We start from the raw sequence: 26670 nt of genomic DNA on the forward strand, positions 1-26670 counted from the left end.
TTGAGATCAGGGATGGAGATACCTCCAGAAGATATTTTATTGTAGAGGATTGTTTTAGCAATTCTGGGTTTCTTGTTACTCCATACAAAGTTGAGAATTTTTCTTTCCAGTTCTGTAAAGAATTGTGTTGGCAATTTGATGGGAATTGCATTAAATCTGTAGATTGCTTTTGGTAAGATGGCCATTTTTACTATGTTAATCCTGCCAAGCCATGAGCATGGGAGATCTTTCCATCTTCTCATATCTTCTTCTAATTCTTTCTTCAGAGACTTGAAATTTTTTTCATACCAGTCTTTGACTTGCTTGGTTAGGGTTACACCAAGGTACTTTATGTCATTTGTGGCTATTGTGAAGGGTGTTTTTTCCCTAATTTCTTTCTCAGCCCTTTTGTCTTTTGTATACAGGAGTGCTACTGATTTTTTTTTTTAGTTAATTTTGTATCCGGCCACTTTGCTGATGGTGATTATCAGCTGTAGGAGTTCCCTGGTAGTGTTTTTGGGGTCACTCATGTATACCATCATATCATCTGCAAATAGTGATAATTTGACTTCTTCCTTTCCAATCTGTATCCCCTTGATCTCCTTCAACTGTATTATTGCTCTAGCAAGGACTTCCAGCACTATGTTAAAGAGATATGGAGATAGTGGGCAGCCTTGTCTTGTCCCTGATTTTAGTGGGATTGCTTTAAGTTTCTCTCCATTTAGTTTGATTTTGGCTATAGGCTTGCTGTATATTGCTTTTACTGTTTAGATATGTGCCTTGTATCCCTGATCTCCCCAATACTTTAAACATGAATGGATGTTGGATTTTGTCAAATGCTTTTTCAGCATCTAGGGAGAGTATCATGTGTTTTTTTTTTCTTTCAGTTTGTTAATATGGTGGATCACATTGATGAATTTCCGTATATTGAACCACCTCTGCATACCTGGGATGAAGCCTACTTGGTCATAGTGGATAATATCTTTGATGTGTTCTTGGATTCGGTTTGCAAGTATTTTGTTGAATATTTTTGCATCAATGTTCATAAGGGAGATTGGCCTGAAATTCTCATTCTTTGTTGAGTATTTGTGAGATTTAGGTACCAAGGTGACTGTGGCTTCATAGAATGAGTTTGGTAATGTTCCTTCTGTTTCTATTTTGTGGAATAGTTTGAAGAGAATGGGAGTTAGCTCTTCTTTGAAGGTCTGGTAGAATTCTGTGCTGAAGCCATCTGGTCCTGAGCTTTTTTTGGATGGGAGACTTTTGATGACTGCTTCTATTTCTTTGGGGGATATAGGACTATATAGTTGATTTACCTGGTCCTGATTCAGCTTTGGTAAGTCAAATTGATCAAGAAAATTGTCTATTTCATTTAGATTTTCAAATTTTGTGGCATATAGACTTTTGAAGTAAGTCCTAGGGATTGTTTGGATTTCCTCAGTGTCTGTAGTTATGTCCCCCTTTTCATTTCTGATTTTGTTGATTTGGGTGGTATCTCTCTGCTTTTTAGTTAGCTTGGCTAAGTGTTTGTCGATCTTGTTGATTTTCTCAAAGAACCAGCTCTTGGTTTCATTGATTCTTTGAATTGTTTTATTTGTTTCCAATTGATTGATTTCAGCCCTGAGTTTGATTATTTCCAGCCTTCTACTCCTTCTTGATGTATCTGCTTCTTCTTTTTCTAGGGTTTTTAAGTGAACCATTAAGTTGCTTGAATGAGCTGTCTCAAATTTCTTCTTGAAGGCACTTAGTGCTATGAACTTTCCTCTTAGCACTGCTTTCATTGTGTCCCACAAGTTTGGGTATGTTGTGTCTTCATTTTCATTGATTTCTAGGAAGACTTTAATTTCTTTCTTTATTTCTTCCCTGACCCAGCTGTCATTTAGTAACAAGTTGTTCAGTTTCCATGAGTGTGTAGGCTTTTTGCTATTTCTGTTGTTGTTGAAGTCCAGCTTTATTCCATGGTGATCAGACAGGATACAAGGGATTATTTCAATCTTCTTGTATCTGCTGAGGCTTGCTTTGTGACCAACTATATGGTCTATTTTGGAGAAGGTTCCATGAGGTACTGAGAAGAAGATAAATTCTTTTGTGTTTGGGTGTAAAGTTCTGTAAATGTCTGTTAGGTCCATTTGGTTCATGACCTCTGTCAGAGACATTGTTTCTTTGTTTAATTTCTGTTTTGTTGACCTGTCCTTTGTTGAGAGTGGGATGTTGAAGTCTCCCACTATTAGTGTGTGGGGATCTATGTGTGGTTTAAATTTTATCAATGTTTCTTTTACAAATGTGTGTGCCCTTGTATTTGGGGCATAGATGTTCAGGATTGTGATGTCTTCCTGGTGGAATTTTCCCTTGATGAGTATGAAGTGTCCTTCCCCATCTCTTTTTATTAATTTTGGTTGAAAGTCTATTTTATCAGATATTAGAATGGCTACTCCTGCTTGCTTCTTGGGTCCGTTTGCTTGGAAAGTCGTCTTCCAACCTTTTACCCTCAGGTAATGTCTATCTTTGTGCCTTAGGTGTGTTTCTTGTATGCAACAGATTGCTGGGTTTTGTTTGTGTATCCATTCTGTTATTCTGTGTCTTTTTACTGGAGAGTTGAGTCCATTGATGTTGAGAGAGATTAATGACCAGTGGCTGTTAGATCCCTTGATTTTGATGTTGCCTGTGGTCATCAGGTTTTTTTGTGCTTGGTTGCTTTTTCTTTTACTGTAGTAAGGTTAATTATTTCCTGTGTTTTCTTGAAAGAAGCTAATTTTTGGGGGTTGTATTTTCCCTTCCAGTGTCTTCTGTAATGCTGGATTTGTGTGTAGGTATTGTTGAAATTTATTTTTGTCATTGAATATCTTGTTTTCTCCGTCTATGAGGACTGAGAATTTTGCGAGTATAGTAGCCTGGGCTGACATCTGTGTTCTCTTAGGGTCTGCATGATATCCGTCCAGGCCCTCTGGCTTTCATAATCTCTGTTGAAAAGTCAGGTGTGATTCTAATGGGTTTGCCATCATATGTTACTTGGCCTTTTTCCCTTGCAGCTTTTAGTATTTTTTTCTTTGTTCTGTATACTTACTGTTTTGATTATTATGTGGCAGGATGATTTTCTTTTCTGGTCAAATTTGTTGGGTGTTCTGTAGGCCTCATGTATTCTTATTGGCCCCTCCTTTAACTTGGGGAAATTTCCTTCAATGATTTTGTTGAAAATATTTTCTGGGCCTTGGAGAAGGGAGTCTTCTTTTTCCTCTATACCTATTATTCTTAGGTTTTGCCTTTTCATATTGTCTTGGATTTCTTGGATGGTTTGTGTCAGGAATTTTTTGGATTTAACATTTTCTTTGACAGATACATCTATTTCTTCCATTGTATCTTCTACACCTGAGATTCTTTCTTCCATCTCTTGTAGTCTGTTGGTTATACTTACCTCTGTAGTTCGTTTTCTTCCCTAGATTCTTCCTCTCCATTATTTCCTCCATTTGTGTTTTCTTTAATTTTTCCAATTCTATCTTCAGGTCTTGAGTTGTTTTGTTTACTTCCTTCACCTGTCTGATTGTACTTTCCTGTTTTTATTTTAGTTCCTTCAACTCTGTTTCTTTTATATCATTCAGTGCTTTAAGCATTTGCTTTCTAAAGGCCATAAACTGTTTGGCTGCAGCTTCCTCTATTTCTTTACGAATGCAATATTCTGTTTGAGTTTATCTTCCTCTATGTCTTTACGTATCTTATTTGTTTCCTCTGTTATCATCTTCATGAGCATAGTTGTTAGGTCATCTTCTTGGATTTCAGTTATGCTGGGGTGTCCAGGGCTACTTGCCCCTGGGTAACTGGGTTCTGGAGATGCCATATTGCTCTGTCTTTTGTTGCTTGAGTTTTTACACTGGCCTCTACCCATTGCGCTATCTTAGGTGTTTGGGGTTATTTTCTGGTGGTTTCTGGGGATCCTGTGGTGGAAAGGCTCCCCTTTGCAGAAAGCTGCTTTTTCCTGAAGGATGTCTTCTCAGCTTTTTGGTTATAGTCCCTGGAACGCTGGCGTTTTATCAGGAGTTGCTACTGCTCACCTCAGGGATAGAGACCTGAGTGGTAACTGTGGTCTTTGTTAGTTGAGAGGGTTCTCCTCTCACCCAGGGAAGTCCTGAGGACAGCTGCCCTGTTTCTGGGTTTCTTGCTGTAAATTTAATGATCAGCTGCTGTGACCCATTTGGACATCTGGCACACAGCAACTGTTTGTGCCTGTGTCTGGAGCTCAGCTGAGTGATGGCGGCTCGGCCCCGCCAGTCTTTGCTAGATTTTTTCCAGGAAGGATTGGGTGAGTTAAGTCAGTACAGTTTCCTTCCTTCCCTGTGGATTCTCTGGAGACAGGGACTCTCAGACTCTTTTTTTGCCCTGGTGCACACTGCTCAGTCTCTGCCAGCTGGCTGGCCGCAGAAACTGCCTATGTCTGGAGCACAGCTGAGTGATGGTGGCTCAGTCTCAGCCAGCTGTCTGGTGCACGGAAACTGCCTGGGTCTGCCTTTCCGGCCTTTGGGAGCCTGGGTGTCTCCCTAAACTGGGTAATTTTCCCAAGACCTTTTTGGGGTGGGAGTGTTGGCTGAGTGATCTGAGATCAGATCAGCCATTTCCCTCCCTGTGTGTTTGCACCAGACAGTGAAACTCATTTGCTGGTGCCCTGGTGCCCACAGTTTTTTCTCAGGCGGCGAATCAGGTGCGCAGGCAGGCAGGGCTCTGGTTCTGAGTCTGGGTCCCTGGCTCTGGCTCCAGGCTCGCTCCTGGGGTGCCCATGGAACCCGAGTCTTTTCCAGGGGATGTCAGGGTGACCTAAGGTCGGTCCCAATCATTTCCTGTACCATGGGGTTATCTCTCGACTGAAAATTCCAGTCTCTGATAGTGTGGTGCACAGGGTTCAGTCTGGGACCTTGACCAGAAACACTGGCTTGTGGCTCTGGGCTGGGGCTGGGGCTGGGGCTGGGGCTGGCGGCAGGCAGCCAAGGATCTGGCAGAACCGGGATCTCTTCCGAGGTTTAGCCGGGTGAGTTAAAAGCTGATTGAATCCCCCACCATGGGGTATCCTCTCACCTGGGAAACACAATGACTGTGTTTTATGGCTTCGAGTTCTGATTGCTGGTCATTGTGCTGATTCTGCTGCTGCTGCTCAGAATGAGAGTCCTCCTGGCGCGGCCATCTTGCCCCTGCCCCTCCAGTACAGCACTTTCTATCCGAGGTCTCTGGGCTATCCAGTCTCTGAGTCCTGGCCCTACAGGCAGTGTCATGTCAGTGGTGGGCTCCTTCTCATGGGATTAGTCTCAAACTGGACCAGTCATTGGTTGGTCACTCCAATTTCTGCTCTAACTGTATCTGAGCATATCTTGTAGGAAGGCAAAATTTTAGGTCACTCCTGGGCATATAACCAAAGGACACTCCACTATCCAATACTTGCTCAACTATGTTCATAGCAGTTTTATTTATAATAGCCAGTAACTGTAAGCAATCTATATGCTTCACAACTGAAGAATGGATAAAGAAATGTGGTATATTTACACAATGAAGTATTACTCAGCTATTAATTTGCAGCCTTTTTGTTTGTTTCCACTTAATATATCCATATTTTGTTGTCTTTTCCTATATATTATTTTTGAGTTTTGTTTGTTCTTTTCCTGATCTGTTTAGGTACATCATTCAGTTATTAATATTCAGTCTTCTTGTTTTATATGTATGCACTTAGTGTTACATACTTTTCTCCAAGACTGTGTTCATTATGTCTCATTATTTTGGTATGTGTGCTGTCTTATTTTCATTCAATTCTCAGATTTGTTTTTAATTTTCTTTTTGATTTCTCCTTTGACCAAAATTTTTATTCAGATGTGGTGGTTTAGTTTCCATGAGTTCATGTACTTTCTAAGGTTTCTAGTTTTGTTTTATTGTACTTCTGGCTTTATTCTTTTCTGTTTAGATAGAATCCAGGATGTCATTTAATTTTCTTAAATTTGTTGAGATATTCTTTGTCTTCTAATGTGTGGTCAATTTCTGAGAAAGTTTTGTAGGATGATGAAAATGAAATCTTTTATTTGGTGTTTGGATGAAAGTTCTTTAATTGTCTATTAAACTTATTTGATTCAGGTCATTTAATTCCAGAGTTTCACTATTTAGCTTTTTTTTTTTTTTTGCATGATCTGTCGCTGAGAGTGCCATAATGAAACCAGCCCACTATCAGTGTTGAAGTTAAATTTGTAGTTTTAGATTGAATCATGTTGCTTTTATCAAATTGAATGTCCCTATATTGCATGTTTAAATTTAGAAAAAAATAAATTACAGAATGAAACAAAAGTTAGAATTAAATTCAAGAATAGGAAACAAGGGTTGGTAAAGATTCTTTCCCAATCAGTAGGCATTCATTTTGTTTTGATGACAGTGTCCTTTGCTTTACAGGAGCTTTTCAGTTTTGTGAGGTTCCATTTATTGATTGTTGCTCTTAGAACCTGTTCTTTTGATGTTCTATTCAGGAAGTTGTCTCCTGTATCAATGAGTTCTAGGGTCTTCCCCAGTTTTTCTTCTAACTGATTTAATGTGTCTGGTTTTATGTTGAGGTCTTTGATCTTCTTGGACTTTAGTTTTGTGCAGGGTAATAAGTATGGATCTATTTGCAATTTTCTAAAGAAGCTGAAAAGCAACAAACCAAGTAATCCAATTAAAAAATGGGGAACAGGGCTAAACAGCGAATTCTCGATAGAGGAATATCGAATGGCAGAGAAACACGTAAAGAAATGCTCAATGTCATTAGCCATTAGGGAAATGCAAATCAAAACGACCCTGAGATTTCACCTTACACCCATCACAATGGCCAAGATCAAAAACTCAAGTGACAACACATGCTGGAGAGGTGAGGGAGAAAGGGGAAGCTTCCTCCACTGCTACTGGGAATGTAAACTTGTATAACCACTCTGGAAATCAATCTGGCGCTTCCTCAGACAAGTAGGAATAGTGCTTCCTCAAGATCCAGCCATACTACTCCTAGGCATATATCCAAAAGAGACTCAAGTACACAATATGGACGTTTACTCAACCATGTTTGTAGCAGCTTTATTCATAATAGCCAGAAGCTGGAAACAGCCCAGATGCCCCTCAACTGAAGAATGGATGCAGAAATTGTGGTATATCTACACAATGGAATAGTACTCAGCAATGAAAAATAAGGAAATCATGAAATTTACAGGTAAATGGTAGGAACTGGAAAGGATCATCCTGAATGAGCTATCCCAGAACAGAAGACACACACAGTATATACTCACTCATATAGACATATAATATAGGATAAACCTACTAAAATCTGTACATCTAAAGAAACTAATCAAGAGGGAGGACCCTGACTAAAATGCTCAATCCCCATCCTAAATGGCAAAGAGGATGGACATCAGAAAAAGAAGAAAACAGGAAACACGTTAGGAATCTGCCATAGAGGGCCTCTGAAAGGCTCTGCCCTGCAGACTATCAAAGCAGATGCTGAGATTTAAGGCCAACTGTTGGGCAGAGTGCATGGAATCTTATGAAAGAAGTGGGAAATAGTAAAGTCTGGAGAGGACAGGAACTCCACAAGGAGAGCAACAGAAGCAGAAAATTTGAACACAGGGGTCTTTCCAGAGACTCATACTCCAACCAAGTACCATGCATGGAGATAACCTAGAAACCCTGAAGAGATGTAGCCCATGGCAGTTCAGTGTCCAAGTGGGTTCCATAGTAAGGGGAAGAGGGACTGCCTCTGACATAAACTGGTTGGCCTGCTCTTTGATCACCTCTTCCTGAGGGGGTAACAGCCTTACCAGGCCACAGAAGATGACAATGCAGTCACTCCTGATGAGATCTGATATACTAAGATCAGAAGGAAGGAGAGGGGGACCTCCCCTATCAGTGGACTTGGGGAGGGGCATGAGTGAAGAAGGGGAGGGAAGGTGGGATTTGGAGGGGAGGAAGGAGGCGTTTATGGGGGGATACAAAATGAATAAAGTGTAATTAATAAAAGTTTAAAAAGAAATCAGAAACAATAACAACAAAAAGTAGTTTTTCTTGGAATCACATTGTGATGACCTAAACTGAATCTTTGGAATGTACCACTCACCTGCAATTCACTTAATGTGCTGTCTTTGCAGTTTGTCCCCCGCTGTGCACTCTTAAATGCCATGAGGGTAACAGATAGGCTGCAATAAATTCTGTGCTTGTATGTTTGACAGGATCTAGTGTAATTTCTTTGTCTGTAATGATAGTTCCAGATCTTATAAGCAATGTCCTCCTACCCATCCCTAAAAGCAAGCAGGCAGTTAGACAGGCAAACACTGATTCTTTTCTACCTCACTAACTGATTATACTCTAATTCCTCAGAGTAAAATGATACAAGGCTAGTAAAGACAGTAATGAAAACAAATTAATGGAAAAATAGGTGGAGAAAGGTTTGCATATATGTTTCCATTCGTTGGTCATTGTTTTGTTTTTGTTTATTTGTTTGTTTGTGTGTTTTGAGACAATGTCTCAGGTATTACAGGATGGTCTCCAAGTAACTATGTGGCTAAGAACAACCCTGAACTACTGATCCTTCTCCTCTGCACAGTGCTGGAAGGACAGGCCTAAATTTAATGTCATCTCTTCCTACCAAAGGTCCCCACATGTTCAGCAAGCACTCTATCAAACAGGCTACCTCTCCAGCTAATATGAAAAGTTTCAAAACAAAATTCTAACATTCTGACATCTTAAAAGTACAGGAGAAAGGGACTTAGATTAAAGCAAATGAAATTTAAGCATATGGGAGATGGAGATAAATTGGGGGATTTTTAAAAAATAAATAAGTACTTACTCTAAGGTACTATTTTCTAATCAGGTGTTTTTGATTGTTTGTTTTACTTAATATATAATGACAATAATTATATGCTAAATATGATTTGCATCATTTTTAAGGGATATAGAACAGTATATAAATATTTAGAAGGTTGTCTTCCTTTTGACACTAGCATCTTTTCTTTATGGGTTTTCAATGTTTTTAGATAAATTTTTAAGTTTAAGTTTTTATTTATTTATCTATTTATTTATTTTTATTACAATTTATTCACTTTGTATCCAAGCTGTAGCACCCTCACTCATCCCCTCCCAGTCCCACCTTTCCTCCTCCTTCTCCTTCCAAGCCTCTCCCTAAGGCCACTGATAGTGGAGGTCCTCCTTCCCTTCCATCTGAACCTAGCCTATCAGGTCTCATCAGGGCTAGCTGCATTGTCTTCCTCTGTGGCCTGGTAAGTTGTTCCCCCACCCAAGGGGAGGTGATCAAAGAGCCCGCCACTAAGTTCATGTCAGAGACACTCCCTGTTCCCCTACTAGAGAACCCACTTGGAGACTGAGCTGCCATGGGCTACATCTGTGCAGGGGTTCTAGGTTATCTCCATGCATGGTCCTTGCTTGGAATCTCAGTCTCAGAAAAGACCGCTGGGCATAGATTTTTTTGGTTCTGTTGCTCTCCTTGTGGAGCTCCTGTCCCCTCCAGGTATTTCTATCTCCCCCTTCTTTCATAAGATTCCGTGTATTCTGCCCAAAATTTGGGTAAGAGTCTCAGAATCTGCTTCGATACCCTGCTGGGTAAAGTCTTTCAGAGTCCCTCTGTGGTAGGTTCCTGTCTTGTCCCCTGTTTTCTCCCTCTTCCAATGTCCATCATGTTTGCCTTTCAAAATGAAGATTGACCATCTTACCCAAGGTCCTCCTTCTCACTTAACTTCTTTAGGTGTACAGATTTTAATATGTTTATCCTATATTATGTGTCTAATATCCACTTATAAGTGAGTATATACCATTTGTGTCTTTCTGCTTCTGGGATACCTCACTCAGGATAATCTTTTCTAGTTCCCATCATTTGCCTGAAAATTTCATGATTTCCTTGTTTTTAATTGCAGTATTATATTGTGTAAATATACCACAATTTCTGTATCCATTCCTTAGTTGAGGGACATCTGAGTTGTTTACAGATTCTGGCTATTACAAATAAAGCTGCTATGAACATGGTTGAGCAAATGTCCTTGTTGTATACTTGAGCATATTTTGAATATATGCCGAGGAATGGTGTACCTGGATCTTGAGGTAGCACTATTCCTAATTTTCTGAGAAGCACCAGATTGATTTCCTAAACAGAAACTTAAATCAGCCCCACTGAAATCAGGAACAAGGCAAGGTTGCCCACTCTCTATATATCTCTTCAACATAGGACTTTGAAGTCTGTGTTTGGGGTAGAAAATAAGACGAGAGAGGTCATAACAGCTTGAGCCGAGGCATGCAAATTATGTGGGTGTAATAAGCACCATTTCTACTAAAGCAGAAATCTCATATAAAATCATGGTAGCAGACAGTGTTTGGGAAGAGTAGGAGGAATTAATTTTAATTTTAAAAAACTTTAAAAATAATCAGATAACAAGAATTTTAGTAAAGGGGATATTTAAATACCATTATCTTTGTGTATTTGCAACTGGAAATCTTTTGTGCATGTCAGTTTATGCTGCAGAACACCATCAGGGTTCTTAGAAGCCAAAGAAGGAACATTTTGGAGGCCAAACATTCTTACACAAATTTATGTTATTGCTATTAATTGAAGTTATTCCAAAGAACAAGTGCAGGCAGAATATTCAAATCATAGTCCCTAGAGAGTGAAGGTCCATTAATGCTGACCACAAGAATTAAATGCAAATAATTCCAAGACAAAGATCATTTTAAAACAGCTAATACGTTTGAAGTGCTTTATTTGTTTTCTGTAGGAAAATTATTTCACATCAGGAATGAAATAAGTACAATAAAACTTAACTGCAGTACCTGAGCAGGTGCTATGTGTTTGGGAACTGCCAAAACAAGAAGTTAAGGGAATGAGTACTCCCTGCAATGAATGTCTCCACCCCACCTGTTAGGCAGATGTCACTGTGTTGCTACACAGAACAGGAAAGGTTGTGGCAGTGAGATACTAAAGGAACTGAGTCAAATCAGGAGGAAAGCTGGTGGCTCACTCATTAGTCACACACCCATTCTAGTAAACACTTCCCACCTGGCAAACCTTGGGATCACCAGGATCTTAAATGCTTTAAAAAGCCAACAGAGGCTCTGCTGAAACAGTACAAGGGCATCATGACCAAGCTCATTCTTCTCACAGGTGAGTTGGTAAGAAGACGTAGAGACTCAGTGCTGCCTGGCTTCTTTGGTCCTCAGGATCTGGCAACCATGAGGGATGGTCACACTACAGCTCTAAGCATTACCTTGACTCTTTCATTTCAAAGTTTCTTCCGTCATTCAACCTATCTTGTTCTCCTAATCTTGTGGGATGTGATGGCTTTTCTGACTTCACTGTTGACATATACATAGCCAGTTCTCTCTCTTTCTGTTCAAGACAAGATTTCTCTGTGTAGTGTTGGCCATCCAGGAATCACTCTGTAGACCAGGCTGGCCTCAAACACACAGAGATCCACCTGCCTCTGCCTCCTGAGTGCTGGGATTACAGGTGTGCGCCACCACTGCCTGGCTAAAAAAACTCTTATTTTTAACAACACTTTTCTGCTGGTTCCTGTTTGTCCAGCCATTTATTTTCTCCACTCATCTTCATATCACCTGCCTTAAATTGGCATTATGTTAATTTGCTTCTACCCTGGAACTAGCTTTTGCAGAGAAGAAAATCAGTAGAGACTGAGTTGCAGCTATCCAAGTTGTATTTGCTCTACTGTTTTCAGAATTACTACTTACTTATTTATAGTTCTGCTGCATTGATGAAATAAGAGTATTACTTCTAGACAACCACTCAAAGAGATTGATTCAGTAGTTGTTTTGAGCCAAGTCATTGAAATCTTACTACTCTAGCTCTGCTTTGTAAACTTCATTAAGCTTCAGAAACTTACTTGGATGAAGACTGAAGCTCAACATTTAAAGATTCAGAAACATTCAGGTTACATGATGGTTCAGACCTACCATCTCAGTAATCAAGAAACACAGGAGAAGGTTCTCTAGTTCATGGTTAGTCTGAGCTGATTCATGAGACATGCTGTCTCAAAACCTGCTGTGTTGAAACCAAGGAATGGTACCTAGAACTGCATGTCTTTGTTCCTTTAGCAAGGTCTCTTTCAAGGGTGCTTCAAGGAAAAAAACCTCAGATGTCTAGGAACACTGTTCTCTGTTTTAGCAGATGGCTTGACTGTTGAAAAACTAGGCTCATCATAACTCTGGGAGGTGAGACACAGTATAAAGGGTGATCACCAAGTAAAGTAAACTGGAGTAATTTCAGACAATACTAGTTTCATAGCTAATAGATTTTATAGTTAGTAACAATTAGGACACAGAAGGTGAACATGGACAGCCACTGACAATTTCTACTAAAGATGTGAATAGATTGAAAGGTATATTCATTGAAAATAGCAGCCCTTGAAATGGCTATAAGTTTCACTTGGGCTGCTCTAATCTATGACTAATGGCGATGGCCGTCACAGCCATGAAGTTTGATCTTCAAGGATTCAGGCATCTAGTTCACAGTAAATGTTTGTTCTCTTTCTCTAGGTTTGGCAGTTCTGCTGAATTCACAACTGGGTATGTGATGACTTCATCTTTTATTGTTTACAAAACCTTTTCCCCACCATAAGTCTCAAATATCCAAGAGTTATTGCTAATGAACTTATTTGTAATTTTCAAATTATACTCATTTTTACTTTATTCAAAAAAAATTACCAAGAGATTAGACCAATGAGGTGAGTTTTCCCCATTGGGGGTAGACTGTTTTCAGCTCCGCTCTTGGTGCTGTCCTCTGAGCTGTGCCCACAGAGCATTAATAAACCACGTCCTGTGGAGCTTCCCAAGAATGGTGGCATGGTTTCTAACTAGTCTTCTAAACTTACCAAAGCTCCAAAAATAAATGTCATCATTATAATGAGCAACCTCAAGTCAGTGCCTGAGGCGTAAGTAGCAATGTCTGGACCCATGTTCAAGAGTGTTAGCACCAGTCACCTACTCCTAGGTAACAGGTACTGTGCTGGGGCACCACAAGGGAAAGAGGCAGGGCCAAATTGTCAGCAGAGTCCACTGCCCTCTACATCAGGCTACTGTTTTTATTCACCTCCCACAGGTTCTGCCTACCAACTGATGTGCTATTATAATAACGTGGCCCAGAACAGGCCGAAACTGGGAAGTTTCAGTCCCTCTGATATTGACCCTTGCCTGTGTACTCACCTCATCTATGCCTTTGCTGGTATGCGGAACAACAGGATCACCATGAAACGCATGAGTGACTTGACTGACTACCAAGCCTTAAATGCTCTAAAAAACAGGTCAGAGAATGGCAGAGCTGCCTGGTTTGGTGTCTCTTTGGTCAATAGTTGTCACATATTCGTGCTTAACACGTAGCTCAGAATCCATGGGTTTGGGATGAGGACCCAGCCAATATCATCAGATTTTTATTGACATCAATTACTTATACTTACTACACACATTAGTTTTTAATTTTAGAATGAATCATGACCTCCTTGGCATATTTTTATTCCACACACTTAACTATTTCATGGTGAATGTTCTTTACAGAAAGGTCTGTTGAACTTTTTCTTCCTGTATCACTAATTTTTTTTATTAAAATATTCTTAGATTTTTTCAAAAATAGTCTTCTCTTAAACAATATATCTTGCCCACAGTTTCCCTCCCTCCACTCTTCCCAGCTCCCCCACATCTTCCCTCTCCCCCAGATCCATCCCCCCTTCTTTTTCCTCTTCAGAAAATAACATGCATGTAAGAGATGACAGTTTAACAGGACAAAAAAAAATACAGTAAGACAAGGCAGAAGTCCTCATACTAAGGCTGGACAAGGCAACCCAGTAAGATGAAAAGAAAAGGGCAGGCAGAAGAGTCAGAGGTATACCCATTCCCACTATTAGGAGTCCCACAAAAACACCATACCGTAACACAGAGGACCTGGTGCAGATCCGTGCAGGCCCTGTGCTTGCCTCTTCAGTCTCTGTGAGCCCAAGCGAACCCTGCTTAGTTGATTCAGCTGGCTATGTTCTCCCACTGTCTTTCATCCCTTCTGACACCTATAATTCCCCCCCTTCTGCATGGTTCCTCAATCTTCTAGGGAGGGACCCTATGAAAACCTCTAATTTAGACTCTCTCTCTACATGACATCTGGTGATGAGTCTCTGCACCACTCCAATTTGCTGCCAGAGGAAACCTCTGTGATGACTGGATAAGGCACATCCTATGAGTATAGCAGAAGAGCAGAATATCATTAAGAATCATTTCACTGATCTTTTCTTCTTCTTCTTCTTCTTCTTCTTCTTCTGCTGCTGCTGCTGCTGCTGCTGCTGCTGCTGCTGCTTCTTCTTCTTCTTCTTCTTCTTCTTCTTCTTCTTCTTCTTCTTCTTCTTCTTCCTCTTCTTCTTCTTCTTCCTCTTCTTCTTCTTCTTCTTCTATTGCTGTTGCTTCTGTTTTTGGTTCTTCTTTTGGTATTTTGTTTCATTTTGTTTTGGCCAGCCATGTTTGGTTCTATCTTAGGCTTCTGTGTTATCCAGTCTCCAGTGCCTGCCCATCCAGGCAGTATAGCACATGGGTTCACCCTCATGGTGTGGGTCTCAAGTTAAGCCAAACACTGGTTGTCATTCCCACAAGTTTTGCACCAACAATGCCCCAAACATATCTTGCAGGCAGGACAGATTGTAGGCTGACGGTTTTGTGGTTGGATTGGTGTCCAATTTCTCTTTCCATAGCCTACAGAGTACCTTCTTGATCCAAAGAGACTCCATCATAAAGGTAAAGGCTATATGCAGGCACCAGCTCAACCTCTCTACATTCAATGTGTGGAGCTGTCTTTGGCAATGGGGCCCCGCTGTCAGTTTTCAGAGAGAGAATACTCTTTGTTAAAATCAGCCTAGGTTGTTTAGGGATTTCCATGGGACCCCTCCAGCAAAAAATAAATAAACAAATAAAATAAAATAAAACACTCAGAGATGAATGTAAATTGTTAAGTATATGAGCATTTTGCCTGCGCATATGTCTATACACTGCATTCGGTGCCCATTTCCACATCTGATGACAAAAGACAGTATTGGATCCTCGGAACTGGAGTTCCAACCTATTTTTTGCAATGCAATCTTGATAACCGCTGTTATGTTTTTTGTTTCCTATGTGTTCAAATAATTTTGATTGCACTTATAAGTCTTACCATGTGCTATTAGTCTTTCTCTAATAGGAAAGTGGAATAGTCTTTCCTATTCCACTTATTATGCCCTTCGAATTCACAAATACTATTGTAAATGATGTTTCATTCCTTTTCTATCCAAATAATAATTTAAATCATATATATATAGTACATATTTTGATCAATTTGTCCATTAGTGGACACTTAATGGTATTCATATCTTAGATGTTATTATTCAATGTTACAATGCTGTATCTTCAAAAGACTGATTTCCTTTGGATAGCAGTGTTGGTGAATCATGTGCTATTTGTTACTGTTTTGCGAGGAATCTCCACAGTGTTCTGTCTAGCGCTGTAATTATTTACACTTAAACCAGTAGTATTTCGGTAATTTCTTTATACATCCTTGAGAATATTAATCTTCCATCTTTTATGATAACCATTCTAACAGTTGTTAGGTAATAAATCAATGTGGTTATAATTTCAATAGTTCTGATGAGTAGGGGTGTTAAGATTTTTTTTCATACACCTGTTAGACTTTAGCCTTATTTGAGAAAAATCTAAACAGACTTTTTTTTTTCATTTTTAAATGAGTATTTCTCTTGCTACTTAGTCTTTCTGATTCCTAATTTTGCAATACTAACTTCTTATCAGATGTATGGACTGCAAATATTTTCTCCCTTCTAACTTCTTATCAGATGTATGGACAGCAAATATTTCTCCATTCTAAAGCTCATGGGTTTTTCACTTATTTTCTCTATTTTGAAGCTATCATCAAAGTAACATGTTTCATTATGGCATTTTCATATGTCATAATACTATATGTGTGTGTGCGTGTGTGTGTGTATTTATCTCCTTCCTCCTTCCCTCTCCCATTTCCCTTGCCTCTCTCTCACACTGATCCTTTACTCCTGCTAAGCAATCCCCTTCTACTTTCATGTCATATGTATTTTATTATGTTCTTTCTTTTTTCTCTGTCCCTTAACATCCTTTCACATCATCACACAGTCCTCTTTCTATTTTTTTCTATTTTCACATGTGTGTGGTTTTTAAATGTGTCCTTATATGCATGCTTTTATATTTGGCACAAGTGTATGGCTATCCATGTGGCTACCCATGAATAAGGAGAGCCAAGGCTGAGGCAGGGTTTCTCAGTCATACCCAGAGCTTACTAGGATGCCTGCCCTCTCTAGCTAGCTTGTTCTGTGGATCCCTGTCTGCCTTCTGAGGCTGGAACTACAGGCAAGCCACTATAACTGTGTGGCATTTATGGGCTCTAGGGATCCAAACTCTAGTCCTCACACTTTTGCTACAATCGCTTTAATCATTTATCCATCTCCTCAGTTGCCTTCCTATGTTTAACATACACACACACAGACACACACACACACACACTTAAGAGTCAACATCTGAAAGAAAATATGGGGTAGAAAATCTAATTGATTATATATTTAAACTTTGTTTTCTCAGATTTTTGCACAAGATAAAAGTAGATAGTGAGCCAGGCACACGCTTGTAATCCCAGCACTCAGGTGGGCAGAGGCAGCTTGATCTCTGTGAATTTGAGACTAGTCTGATTTACAAAGCAAGTCCAGGACAGCCAAGCCTACACAGAAAAATTCTGTCTCAAAAAAACCAAAATGGAAAAAGAAAAAGAAGGAAAAAAAAAAAAGATAAAGGATGTGGCCATATGTCCCAGCAAGTATGTAAGCATTTCCAATTTGATTCATGGAAACTTCTGTTATATAAAATTATTGATGTTAAAAATGTCACAGATTAGTTACATGGCTTTTCATATGAGTGCCTGTAGCCTTTTCTTTTTCATTGCTTTTTATCAGGCAAAATGATTTTTAAATTTAAATATATTTTAATCATATACTTCTCTTCCCCAAGTCCTTCCATATCCTCTCCCCCTCCCCACCCACCCAACTTTAAGTTCTTTCTCAAAAAAAAACAAAAACCTAATACAACAACCTCCCCCCAAAATCAAAGTGTAACAAAATAATAGCACACACACAAACACACACAGAGTAAAACAAACAAACAAAAACTGTGGAGTTCGTAATATATTGGTTTATTGAACATGAGGTCTGCGTTGGAATGGTTGATATGCTCAGTGTCATTCTGTTTGAAAAAACTGATTTTTTGCTTTTTGCTCCCCCAGCAGGTCTAAGTGACAGTTCATTTGTTAACCTTTGCCCTGGTGGCTAATTTTCATTCATTCATTCATTCATTCATTTTTAATATAACAATATAAAATAAGATAAAACAAAAACTATCATATTGAAGTTAGACAGGACAAACTAACAGAAGAAAAAGCCCCAAGAGAAGGCATGAGAATCAGAGCCCCCACTAGTTAGCACATTCAGGGACCCCATAAAAACACTAAACCAAAAGCCCTAATACATTAACAGAAGACCTGGGTGCAGAGCCGGGCAGGCCCTGCACGTGTTTCTTCAGCCTCTTTGCGTTCATATTAGCTTATGTTGATTTAGAGGGTCTTGTTTTCTTGGTGTCCTCCCTCCCCTCTGGCTCTTACACTCTTTCTCCTTCCTCTTCCTCGGGATGTTCCCTGAACTCTGATGGATACGTCCCATTTAGGGCTGAGTGTTCCAAGGTCTCTCACTCTCTGCACAATGTCTGGCTGTGGGTCTTTGTATTTTTTCCCATCTGCTACTATAAGAGGAAGCTTCTCTGAACAAGGCACTAATCTACTAGTATTAGCAGAATATTAGGAGTCATTTTATCACCACCTTCCTCCCCACCTTCACCCCCTTATTTAGACCAGTATTATTTGGTTTTGCCCTAGGTCCCTGGGCTATCTACTCTTAAGTTCTTGGTCACCCAAGCAGAGTCAGGATTGAGTTCTCTCTCATGGAGTGGGCCCGAAGTCACATCAGTTATTGGTCACTCCCATATTCTTTGTGACAAAATTTCCCTGGCATATTTTGCAAATAATGCACCATTGTAGATAAAGGTTTTACGGCTGGCTTGGTGTTTACATTTTTCTTTTGAGCGTGTGCAGATCACATTTCTCTTTTGAGAGCATGCAGATTATTGCTTCTATTTCAAAGATATTGGAACATAGTGGGTGAAGGATCTATGTAAGCACCAGTTAGACTTCTTTCTGTTCAATTAGCTGTGTAGTTCTTGGCTTCAGCAATAGGGCTTTCCTATCAGCATTATAGTTTGGCAATAGCCTTGGTTGTTTGAGAATTCTCCTGGGGTTCCTCTAGACATTAACTCAATTCAATGTAACCCAATCTAGGTTACAAAACTGGACACTTTGTTTAGTGACAACAGATGGCCAGTTGGGACTCTGTTTTCTGGCCCCCAACTCTGACCACCCCACCCCTGCCACCCTACCCTGGCCAGCCCCACTATTTGGTGATTTCATTTAAATTGCCTTCATATATGGATACATTTTTCAAAATTTCTGCCATATGAGCTTTCCATACCACCCATCAAAATTTCCCTTAATTTTAGCTGTTTCCCCCTTTTTTCCTTCCAGAATCCCCTTCCCCTCTCCCCTCCCCACTTGATCCTCCCATTCCAGGCCCCCATCCATCTGTAGCTATCTATTCTATTTCTCTCTCCTACTGAGGTCTATTAATTTTCTCAAGGCCCTTGCTCTATAACTATCCTCTGGTTCTATGGATTGAGGATCTGAGTTTGATTCTATCATATCTTGCTTATCATTAACCTCCCATCTAATATCCACATATAAATAAATGCATACATCATTTTGTCTTTCTGAGTCTGGGATATCTCACTCAGGGTGATTTCTTTGTTGTTGTTTCTATCCATTTGCCTGCAAATTTCATTATGTCTTTTTTCTTTTTTAACTCCTGAATTCATGTTTTTATTGTTATTTTTTTCATCTTCAGAAGCATTTCACAGCTTATTTTTGTATTTGTTGTCCATGCTTTGGGGACCATATTTTAAAAATCACTGACCAGATCTCTGTTGAAAACCTCTCCTTATATTTTTTTCTAGTAGATTTATAATTTCAAGTCTCGTCTTTTTCTCTCTAGTCTACTCTGAGTTGATTTTTTGATATGGTGTGAGACGTCAGTCCAACCACTTTGTTCTTCTGCTAGTGGTCATGATGGTATAGTTCTAGTAAGCCTCTGACACATGATGCTGACCCTTCTGTTCTAGAAGATATGTGCTAAGTAGCAAGGATCTAAAAACTCTGTCACATCACTGCTGTGGTTAACATGTGAAAAGTAAGGCTATGCTTCTTCTTTGTCTTCTTTGGAGAGTTTGTAGAGATAAGAAGCTCCAAACAACCTCAGGAAGCAAGAAGTAGAGGAGATTAGAATTTAGATATCACTGAGCCAAAGAATTGAAGGATTTGATATATTATAATAGAGGTCTCCTTTGTGTTAAAACAAAATAAGACTTCATAGCTAGTAATTAACAGATTTGTTCAGTTCAACCACATCAGCAATAAAAAAGACTGAGGCGATTTCTCACAACAGTAATGGCACTATCATGAGTACAGCTGGATAAAAATATGCTGATTCCAAACTAAAAATAAACTTTTTTACCAGGCTTCTATGCCAAGTATGGCTCATACAGTTCTTGCAGCAAAACTACATGGACCACTTGAAAAAAGAATGCAGTACCTATGCCAGCACACAGAATCAGAATCTTTAAGAAAGGTGCAATAAACAGAGAATTTAAATGTCCTCTCACGCCAGAAGGGGGCACCAGATATTATTACAGATAGTTGTGAGCCACCACGTGGTTGCTGGGAATTGAACTGATCTTTGGAAGAACAGTCAGTGCTCTTAACCTCTGAGCCATCTCTCCAGCCCCTGAACAGATGTAGCACATGGCAGTTCAGTATCCAAGTGGGTTCCATTGTAATAGGAACAAGGACTGTCTCTGACATGAACTGATTGACCTGCTCTTTAATTACCTCCCCCTGAGGGGAAAACAGCATTACCAGGCCACAGAAGAAGACATCAGCTACTCCTGATGAGACCTAATTGACTAGGATCAGAAGGAAGGAAAAGAAGTCCTCCCCTATCAGTGGACTTGGGGAGGGGCATGCATACAGAGGGTGGAGGAAGGGGGAGATTGGGACTGGAGGAGGGAGAGAACCACAGGAGGGATACAAAGTGAATAAAGTGTAATTAATAAAGAAAAAATAGTAAAGGTAATAATTATCAATAATAATAATTATAAATATAAATATACATATATTATTTTTAAAAAATGTCCTCTTATAATCCATATGACTAATTCTTATGGGATTTGATAGTCATACTCAATATTATCCAGAATGTGTGTAATTCTAGGTGAACAAATTTATACTAGTTGTGAAGGATGCTTGGAAAATAATAATGTTCAAACAATATTTATCTTTCTATCCAATGGAAGATAATATGAGCTAATTACAATTTTAAGATACAGGTACCACGATTACTATCAGTCACTGCCCAAACAAACAAACAAACAAACCACAACTTCAGATATTCCCCCAGGGCTTGAACCACAATTATGGTGAAAGCAGAAAGTTTATAGTAATGGGAGAAAATTGTGCTGTGGTGTGGTACGTATTACATAACAAAGCTGTTTTAAATAGGGGAACTCATAGATTTTTTTTTTAAATTGTTTGTTATCTTTTGCTTTTAAGGAACATTGAGCTGAAAACTCTGCTGGCTGTTGGAGGCTGGGACTTTGGACCTGCCCCGTAAGTTCTCTCTAGAAATCCATTTATTCATTTACTATCAAAAGCAAGCTAGCCTAGCATAGCCTCTGTGTAGTACTTCACAACATCAGAGAAGGCGTTGAAGTGATTGTTAACTCAATTAAATTGACAGGACCTTTACTCCTAAAGCAGAACATGTTGGAAAGGCTACTATGGTGTCACATGTTTCAAAATTTGAGTGGATGTTCAAGTACAGCACCCTTTGAGCATTAGTTATCTGCTTGCAAAGCGCCTCTTCCTAACGTATTTCAAGGTTGTAAACGTATAAGAGCTCAAGAAGGTCTTGCACAACTTCTTTGTCTTCTGGAGAAGTAAAATAAAAGTCTACTCATAATTCTTTGAGTGTAGAGGAACTTGGAGGGAATTTGAAAACAACATGGTAAGTTAAGATGGCTGGCTATCCAAAGAAACAAAGACAATGTGGGAATAGTTTTAGTTGGGGATAACAAAACAAAGGGAATGTTGAGCTCTAGGCTGACAAGAGTAGTAGTTGCAAAAGGAGGCTGGGACAAAAACAGGAACAAGTGTTCAACAGGATAAGGCATGCTGGTGGAGGGCTCAGAGGCAGAATTTGGGCTGTAAAGTGTTTTTATTCCAACATCTTAGTATCACAGAGACTTTATCTGTCTTCTTTTGGTCTCCCTCAGGTTCACTGCCATGGTCTCCACTCCTCACAACCGCCAGATTTTCATTAACTCAGTCATCAACTTTTTACGCCAGTATGGGTTTGATGGGCTGAACCTGGACTGGCAGTTCCCTGGGTCTCATGGGAGCCCTGCAAAGGACAAGCATCTCCTCACTGTCCTAGTACAGGTGAGGAAAGCAGGAAGTGTTTTCAGCTTCAAAAGACTCAAGTCTGTCCTTTCCAAGGAGAACTGGATAGTTACAGAGTAAGACTAAGCTTAACTGAGTTTAGAATTATAGATTCTTAGCACTGTAGAGATCCTCCCATAGATATGAAGTGCCCATTCAACAATCTATATTCTAAATATTTATATCACATTTTTAGGAACAATGATTCAAATTCTCATTTCATACATGTTTTAATTTTTTGAGAACAACATACATTGTATTTTGATGATCTTATTCTCTCCCTAGTCTTCTCCCAGATCCAAACCTGATTCCATATCCACCTAACTTTGTGTAATTTAAAGACACACACATATCAGTCCCAATCAGACAATTAGTGCTGCCTATATACTCTTGGGTATATAGCTATCCACTGGAGCATGTCCTATCTATCAAGGGTCACACCCTTAAAGGAAGCTAACTTCTCCTGGAAGCTAGCAATTACCAATAATTCCTCCACTAGGGGTGGAATTTCTTGACTACCTCCCCACTCTATGCTGGGATTCTGTCTGGTTGAGTGTACAGGGATCTTGGTATATTCAGTGCTCTATGATAAAAGTGCCATAAGCATTATGATCTTTAGTCTACAAATAAGTAACTAAGAATATATCATGCTATCTAACTACAGTGTTCAGTGCAGGGACCAATTATATGAGACTGTCTATTGTTGCCAGACTTACACATGCTCTGTGGCACATACTGGGTTTACGTTTAAAATGCAAATAAGGCAAAAATCATTGGCTTTAAAGAACATAAAATATGAAATATAAGACTGAAACATATCCAACAACTTCAGACACCTTATAATAAGTCCCATGATAAAAGTGTACAGAATACAAAAGAACCCCACAGATATTTATGCGAGGCAGGATCAGGTTTTTAGTCCAGTGGTGACTGCTCTAATTTACATGTGCGTGGTGTCTTCTGCTGGAGCATGGGCAAACCACCGTGGACCTGAGGAAAACTGAGTCTCTTTTCCACCATAGCCAGTAGCTCCCCAACTAAAGGAAACTCTTTACTGTCCATACTGAAATAATAACTGAACTGAACTTGTGCTGGTGGTATGCAGACAACCACAACTGTTCTGAGCTCATAGGTGCAGCAACCCTTTCATAGCCAGAAGGCACTGTTTTGCAGTAATCTTTCCCATCCTCTGGCTCTTACAATATTTCCACACCTTTTCTCCAATGTTTTCTGAGCCCTTTGGAGGTGGCGTGTGACAAAGATATCTCACTTAGGTCACAACAGCCCATGCTCAATTATTCTCTGCATTTTCAATGGTTTCAAGTCTGTATTAACCGCCATCTGCTGCATAAAGAAGCTTCCCCAATGAGAGATGAGAGTTACACTAATCTGTGGCTACAAGGATAAGTTATTTAGGAGCCAATAGGATACCATCTTCCTTAGGACAACTGTATTGGTCGGGCCTATGACCTCAACCACAAATTCTTGGCTAGACTTAGAATACCTGGCATGAGTTCCCCTCTGTGGTGCAGGACTTAAGCTTAATTTGAAAAGCATTGATTACCCCCATAACATTCATGCCTATATTGCACTAACTGGCAGTTGTTAGTGTAGCTTGCAAGAGTCACAGCTGGGTAAGACTTTTGATGGTTTTTGTCCCCGAGCAGCCTTCTGGTAGCCAGCAAGGAAGTACAAACTTAGCTTTACTACATCCTATGATCAAAGTATGTGGTGCTCTTAGCAATAGAACCTCACCATCAAGTTCTAGTCAGTAACCAATGGCAATAGCCTGTATTTTCCTAAGGTTCTCTGGGAAGCCTTGCCCAGCAACTTGTAGGCTGGTATTCTACATCTGGCACTGAGCTATTTGTTTAATAATCTGTGGATTCCGGAAGGAGCCTTATACAACCCTTGTCTAGGTAACTCCAATTAAGTGTTCATTTTTTGTTTTGTTTTGTTTGTTTGTTCTTTTCATTTTAGGAAGCTTATAAACTAGTAGGTTTTCATATGGTTTGGTCAGACATCCTTAGAATTATTTATCCTTCCTCTTACCCTACTGTACTCTACACTAACAACCCCCTCCACCCCCTCCACACTTAAATCTTCCCACTACCACCCTTTCCCCTTCCAGACTATCTGTTTTCTACTATTCTCTCTCCAGCCATCTGCCTCTCTTAAGCTCTTTCTTCCTTCCCTAAACCCCAATTACCCCTTTCTAGTTTCCTGGCTTCTACAGACTATCTCTATTTTTAAATTGAAGCATGCCTTCAGGCAAACATTTTAGATCTGCCCACTAAAACAGCACAATATAAAAACAGAAACATTGCAATACATGAAGGTAATATTTGAAGACAGCTCTAACACCCTTGTTTTTTCTCTAATTAGTAGAATTTTAATTTTAAATCAGATACAAAATGGGAAACCAGTAAAATAAAAGCACACTTAAAGGAAGTATGTAGGCAAGAAAAAAATGTGAGACTGGTGGATGCGGGATCTCCTTATATCAGGTAATTTTCTACATAAGTGGAAAATCCCATCATTAACTGAACTAATGACTCAGCTGAAGCACTCTGTTCTCTAACCAGGTAAGTAATCTGATCTGATATTATGTCTCTTTTATATTTTTTCTCCATTAATTTATTGATTCACCTTTCATTCTGATCGCAGCCTCCTGCTCCTTCCGGGCCCCCCTTGCAATCCCTCCCCCAATTTTTTTCCTTTCCCTCTCCTCATAGAAGGAGGCAATCCCCAAATGAGTACCAACCTGCCCTGCACATTTAACTCGCTGCAGGACTACACCTGTCCTCTCCCACTAAAGCCAGACAAGGCAGCCCAGTTAGGGGAAAAGTATACAAAGGCAGGCAACAATGTCAGAGAAGGCTGCTGGTCCAGTTGTTGGGAGACCCACATGAAGACCAAGGGGTGCATCTGCTACATGTATGCCGGGGGCCCAGGACCAGTTCATAAATGCTCTTTGGTTGGTAATAACCATCTTATAATGCCTCATCATATACTAAAAGTTCCTAATTGCTTGACCACATGGCAATTTCCATGGGCATTCTGGTGGAAGGTGATCTGGCACTCCCAAATAATGTAACTATAAGAGCTGACTCCAGTATTTCATGTATGATTAGTGTCTCGGAAAGTACAAGTAGATTACCATCTGGCACTGTACTGTACCTATCACCTACCCGCCACCACCTTTTTTTTATAACTTTACATTTCATTTGATGGAATGTTGGTACTATGACATACTTCAGATATGAGAAAGCAGAAGCAATTTATCTCCATCACTGAAATCTAAATATAAGGAACTCCAGCAAGCTATGCTTCAGAATGTCGTGGTGTTGGCAGAGCTCTCAGTCATCTGGGACCTAGATTTTGGATGACGGCTACATAGCGACAATTTCTAAATCCTATAAATATGAGATGGCTGTTCTATTGACTTTATTGAGATGATGATAGGGCAAGGTAAAATGAAATGTAAACGTGCTTTTTAAAAATATATACTAATATTATTAGAGTGTCTGAAATGAACTTGTGATATACTCTACTGTACTTTAATATTTTGTAGAAAATGCATGAAGCTTTTGAACAGGAAGCAATTGAGAAAAATAGCCCCAGGCTGATGCTTACTGCTACAGTAGCTGGTGCTATCCCCACCATCCAATCTGGCTATGAGATCCCTCAGTTGTCACAGTAAGTGCTCTACCTTACTCTACCTTACTCCTGTAGGAGTGGAAGCAGAGGATCTTCATTCTTTGGATGTTCTGATGGACATGGGGCTTTGTTCATAGGCTTTGAAGAAGTGCATTTTTCTGGCATAGGTGTGAAAAATAGCCATTAGAAATTACTTAAGCAACATCCTTCATCCACAGCTCCCTAGACTACATCCAAGTCATGACTTACAATCTCCATGGCTCCCAGGATGGCTACACTGGGGGAAATAGTCCTCTCTACAAATCCATAAATGACAGTGGAATCAACACCTTCCTCAATGTGGTAAGACCCTACAGAGATGCAAATGCAGACTAGAAATGGTCTCAACTGTAAGAGGTTCATCACAAAACATAAAACAAATCTTGAGTATTCAGTACTCTTCAGTACCTTATTAACTATAACTTCAGTAAAGTATTTTGGAAAGAAAATTAATAAATTATTAACATGATTTGAGCAGTTAGAACAGAGAATTAGCATCACCTAGTACAGGTAACCAGCTACCTAGGGCCTATAATTAACCTTCTCCTGCTGCAGGATTACATCATGACCTACTGGAATGAAAATGGGGCCGCATCTGAGAAGCTCATTGTCGGATTCCCGACATATGGACAAACCTTCACTCTGAGTGACCCCTCAAACACTGGAATCGGTGCCCCTACTGCTAGTGCTGGTGTATTAGGGCCCTACACAGAGATGTCTGGCACTTGGGCCTATTATGAGGTCAGTAGGTTATCTTCACAGTGCCCTGTGACGATCAGTGCTATGCTATAGCCTCTGGGTTGAGGGATAGAAATCTTCTGATCCTTATATTCAGGCATCTACTTTCTCTAAGCAGAACATCATCCTAAATTCTCAAAAGTTTTATTTAATAAAATGAGGAGAAAATGATATACAATATCCTTCTGTGCCACAGACAACATTCTTAAGTCTATGTGTATGGATAAATGAGATAAATGAACTAATGTCCCATATTACTACAGACTCTAAAAGTCCAATCCTATATGGACAGTAAGTGAGCATTTGGAAAAAAAAACATGACCTATGGGTGTTACTCAGTGGTTTAGCTCTTGCCTTACTGAGTTTGATCCTGGCTTCAGTCACTAGTATCATATAATTTAAAAATGTCTCACAGTGTACAATTTCGTGCCATGAATACTTCTGTCAGCTACAGTGCCTCACATATGTAATATTAGCTTCCAAAAGGCAGAGGCAAAGAGGTCAACAGGTTGAAGTCTTTGCTATAAACAGATTATATATATATATATATATATATATATATATATATA

General features: G+C 39.6%; 1 protein-coding gene across 1 annotated transcript in view; it reads left to right on the plus strand.

The window, feature by feature from the left end:
• The first annotated feature begins 11097 nt into the window (after window positions 1–11097).
• LOC129684902 (chitinase-like protein 3) overlaps window positions 11098–26670 on the plus strand; it is a 17227-nt gene continuing 1654 nt past the window's right edge. Inside the window, exons 1-8 of the mRNA XM_055618159.1 lie at window positions 11098–11122; window positions 12511–12540; window positions 13073–13274; window positions 20777–20833; window positions 21499–21664; window positions 25239–25363; window positions 25543–25666; window positions 25919–26104. Coding sequence (XP_055474134.1) covers window positions 11098–11122; window positions 12511–12540; window positions 13073–13274; window positions 20777–20833; window positions 21499–21664; window positions 25239–25363; window positions 25543–25666; window positions 25919–26104 — 915 coding nt within the window. The remainder of the gene's footprint in view (window positions 11123–12510; window positions 12541–13072; window positions 13275–20776; window positions 20834–21498; window positions 21665–25238; window positions 25364–25542; window positions 25667–25918; window positions 26105–26670) is intronic.

Source organism: Psammomys obesus, unplaced genomic scaffold (genome assembly GCF_907164565.1).
Source record: "Psammomys obesus unplaced genomic scaffold, mPsaObe1.curated_primary_1811, whole genome shotgun sequence".
Taxonomy (NCBI): Eukaryota; Metazoa; Chordata; class Mammalia; order Rodentia; family Muridae; genus Psammomys; species Psammomys obesus.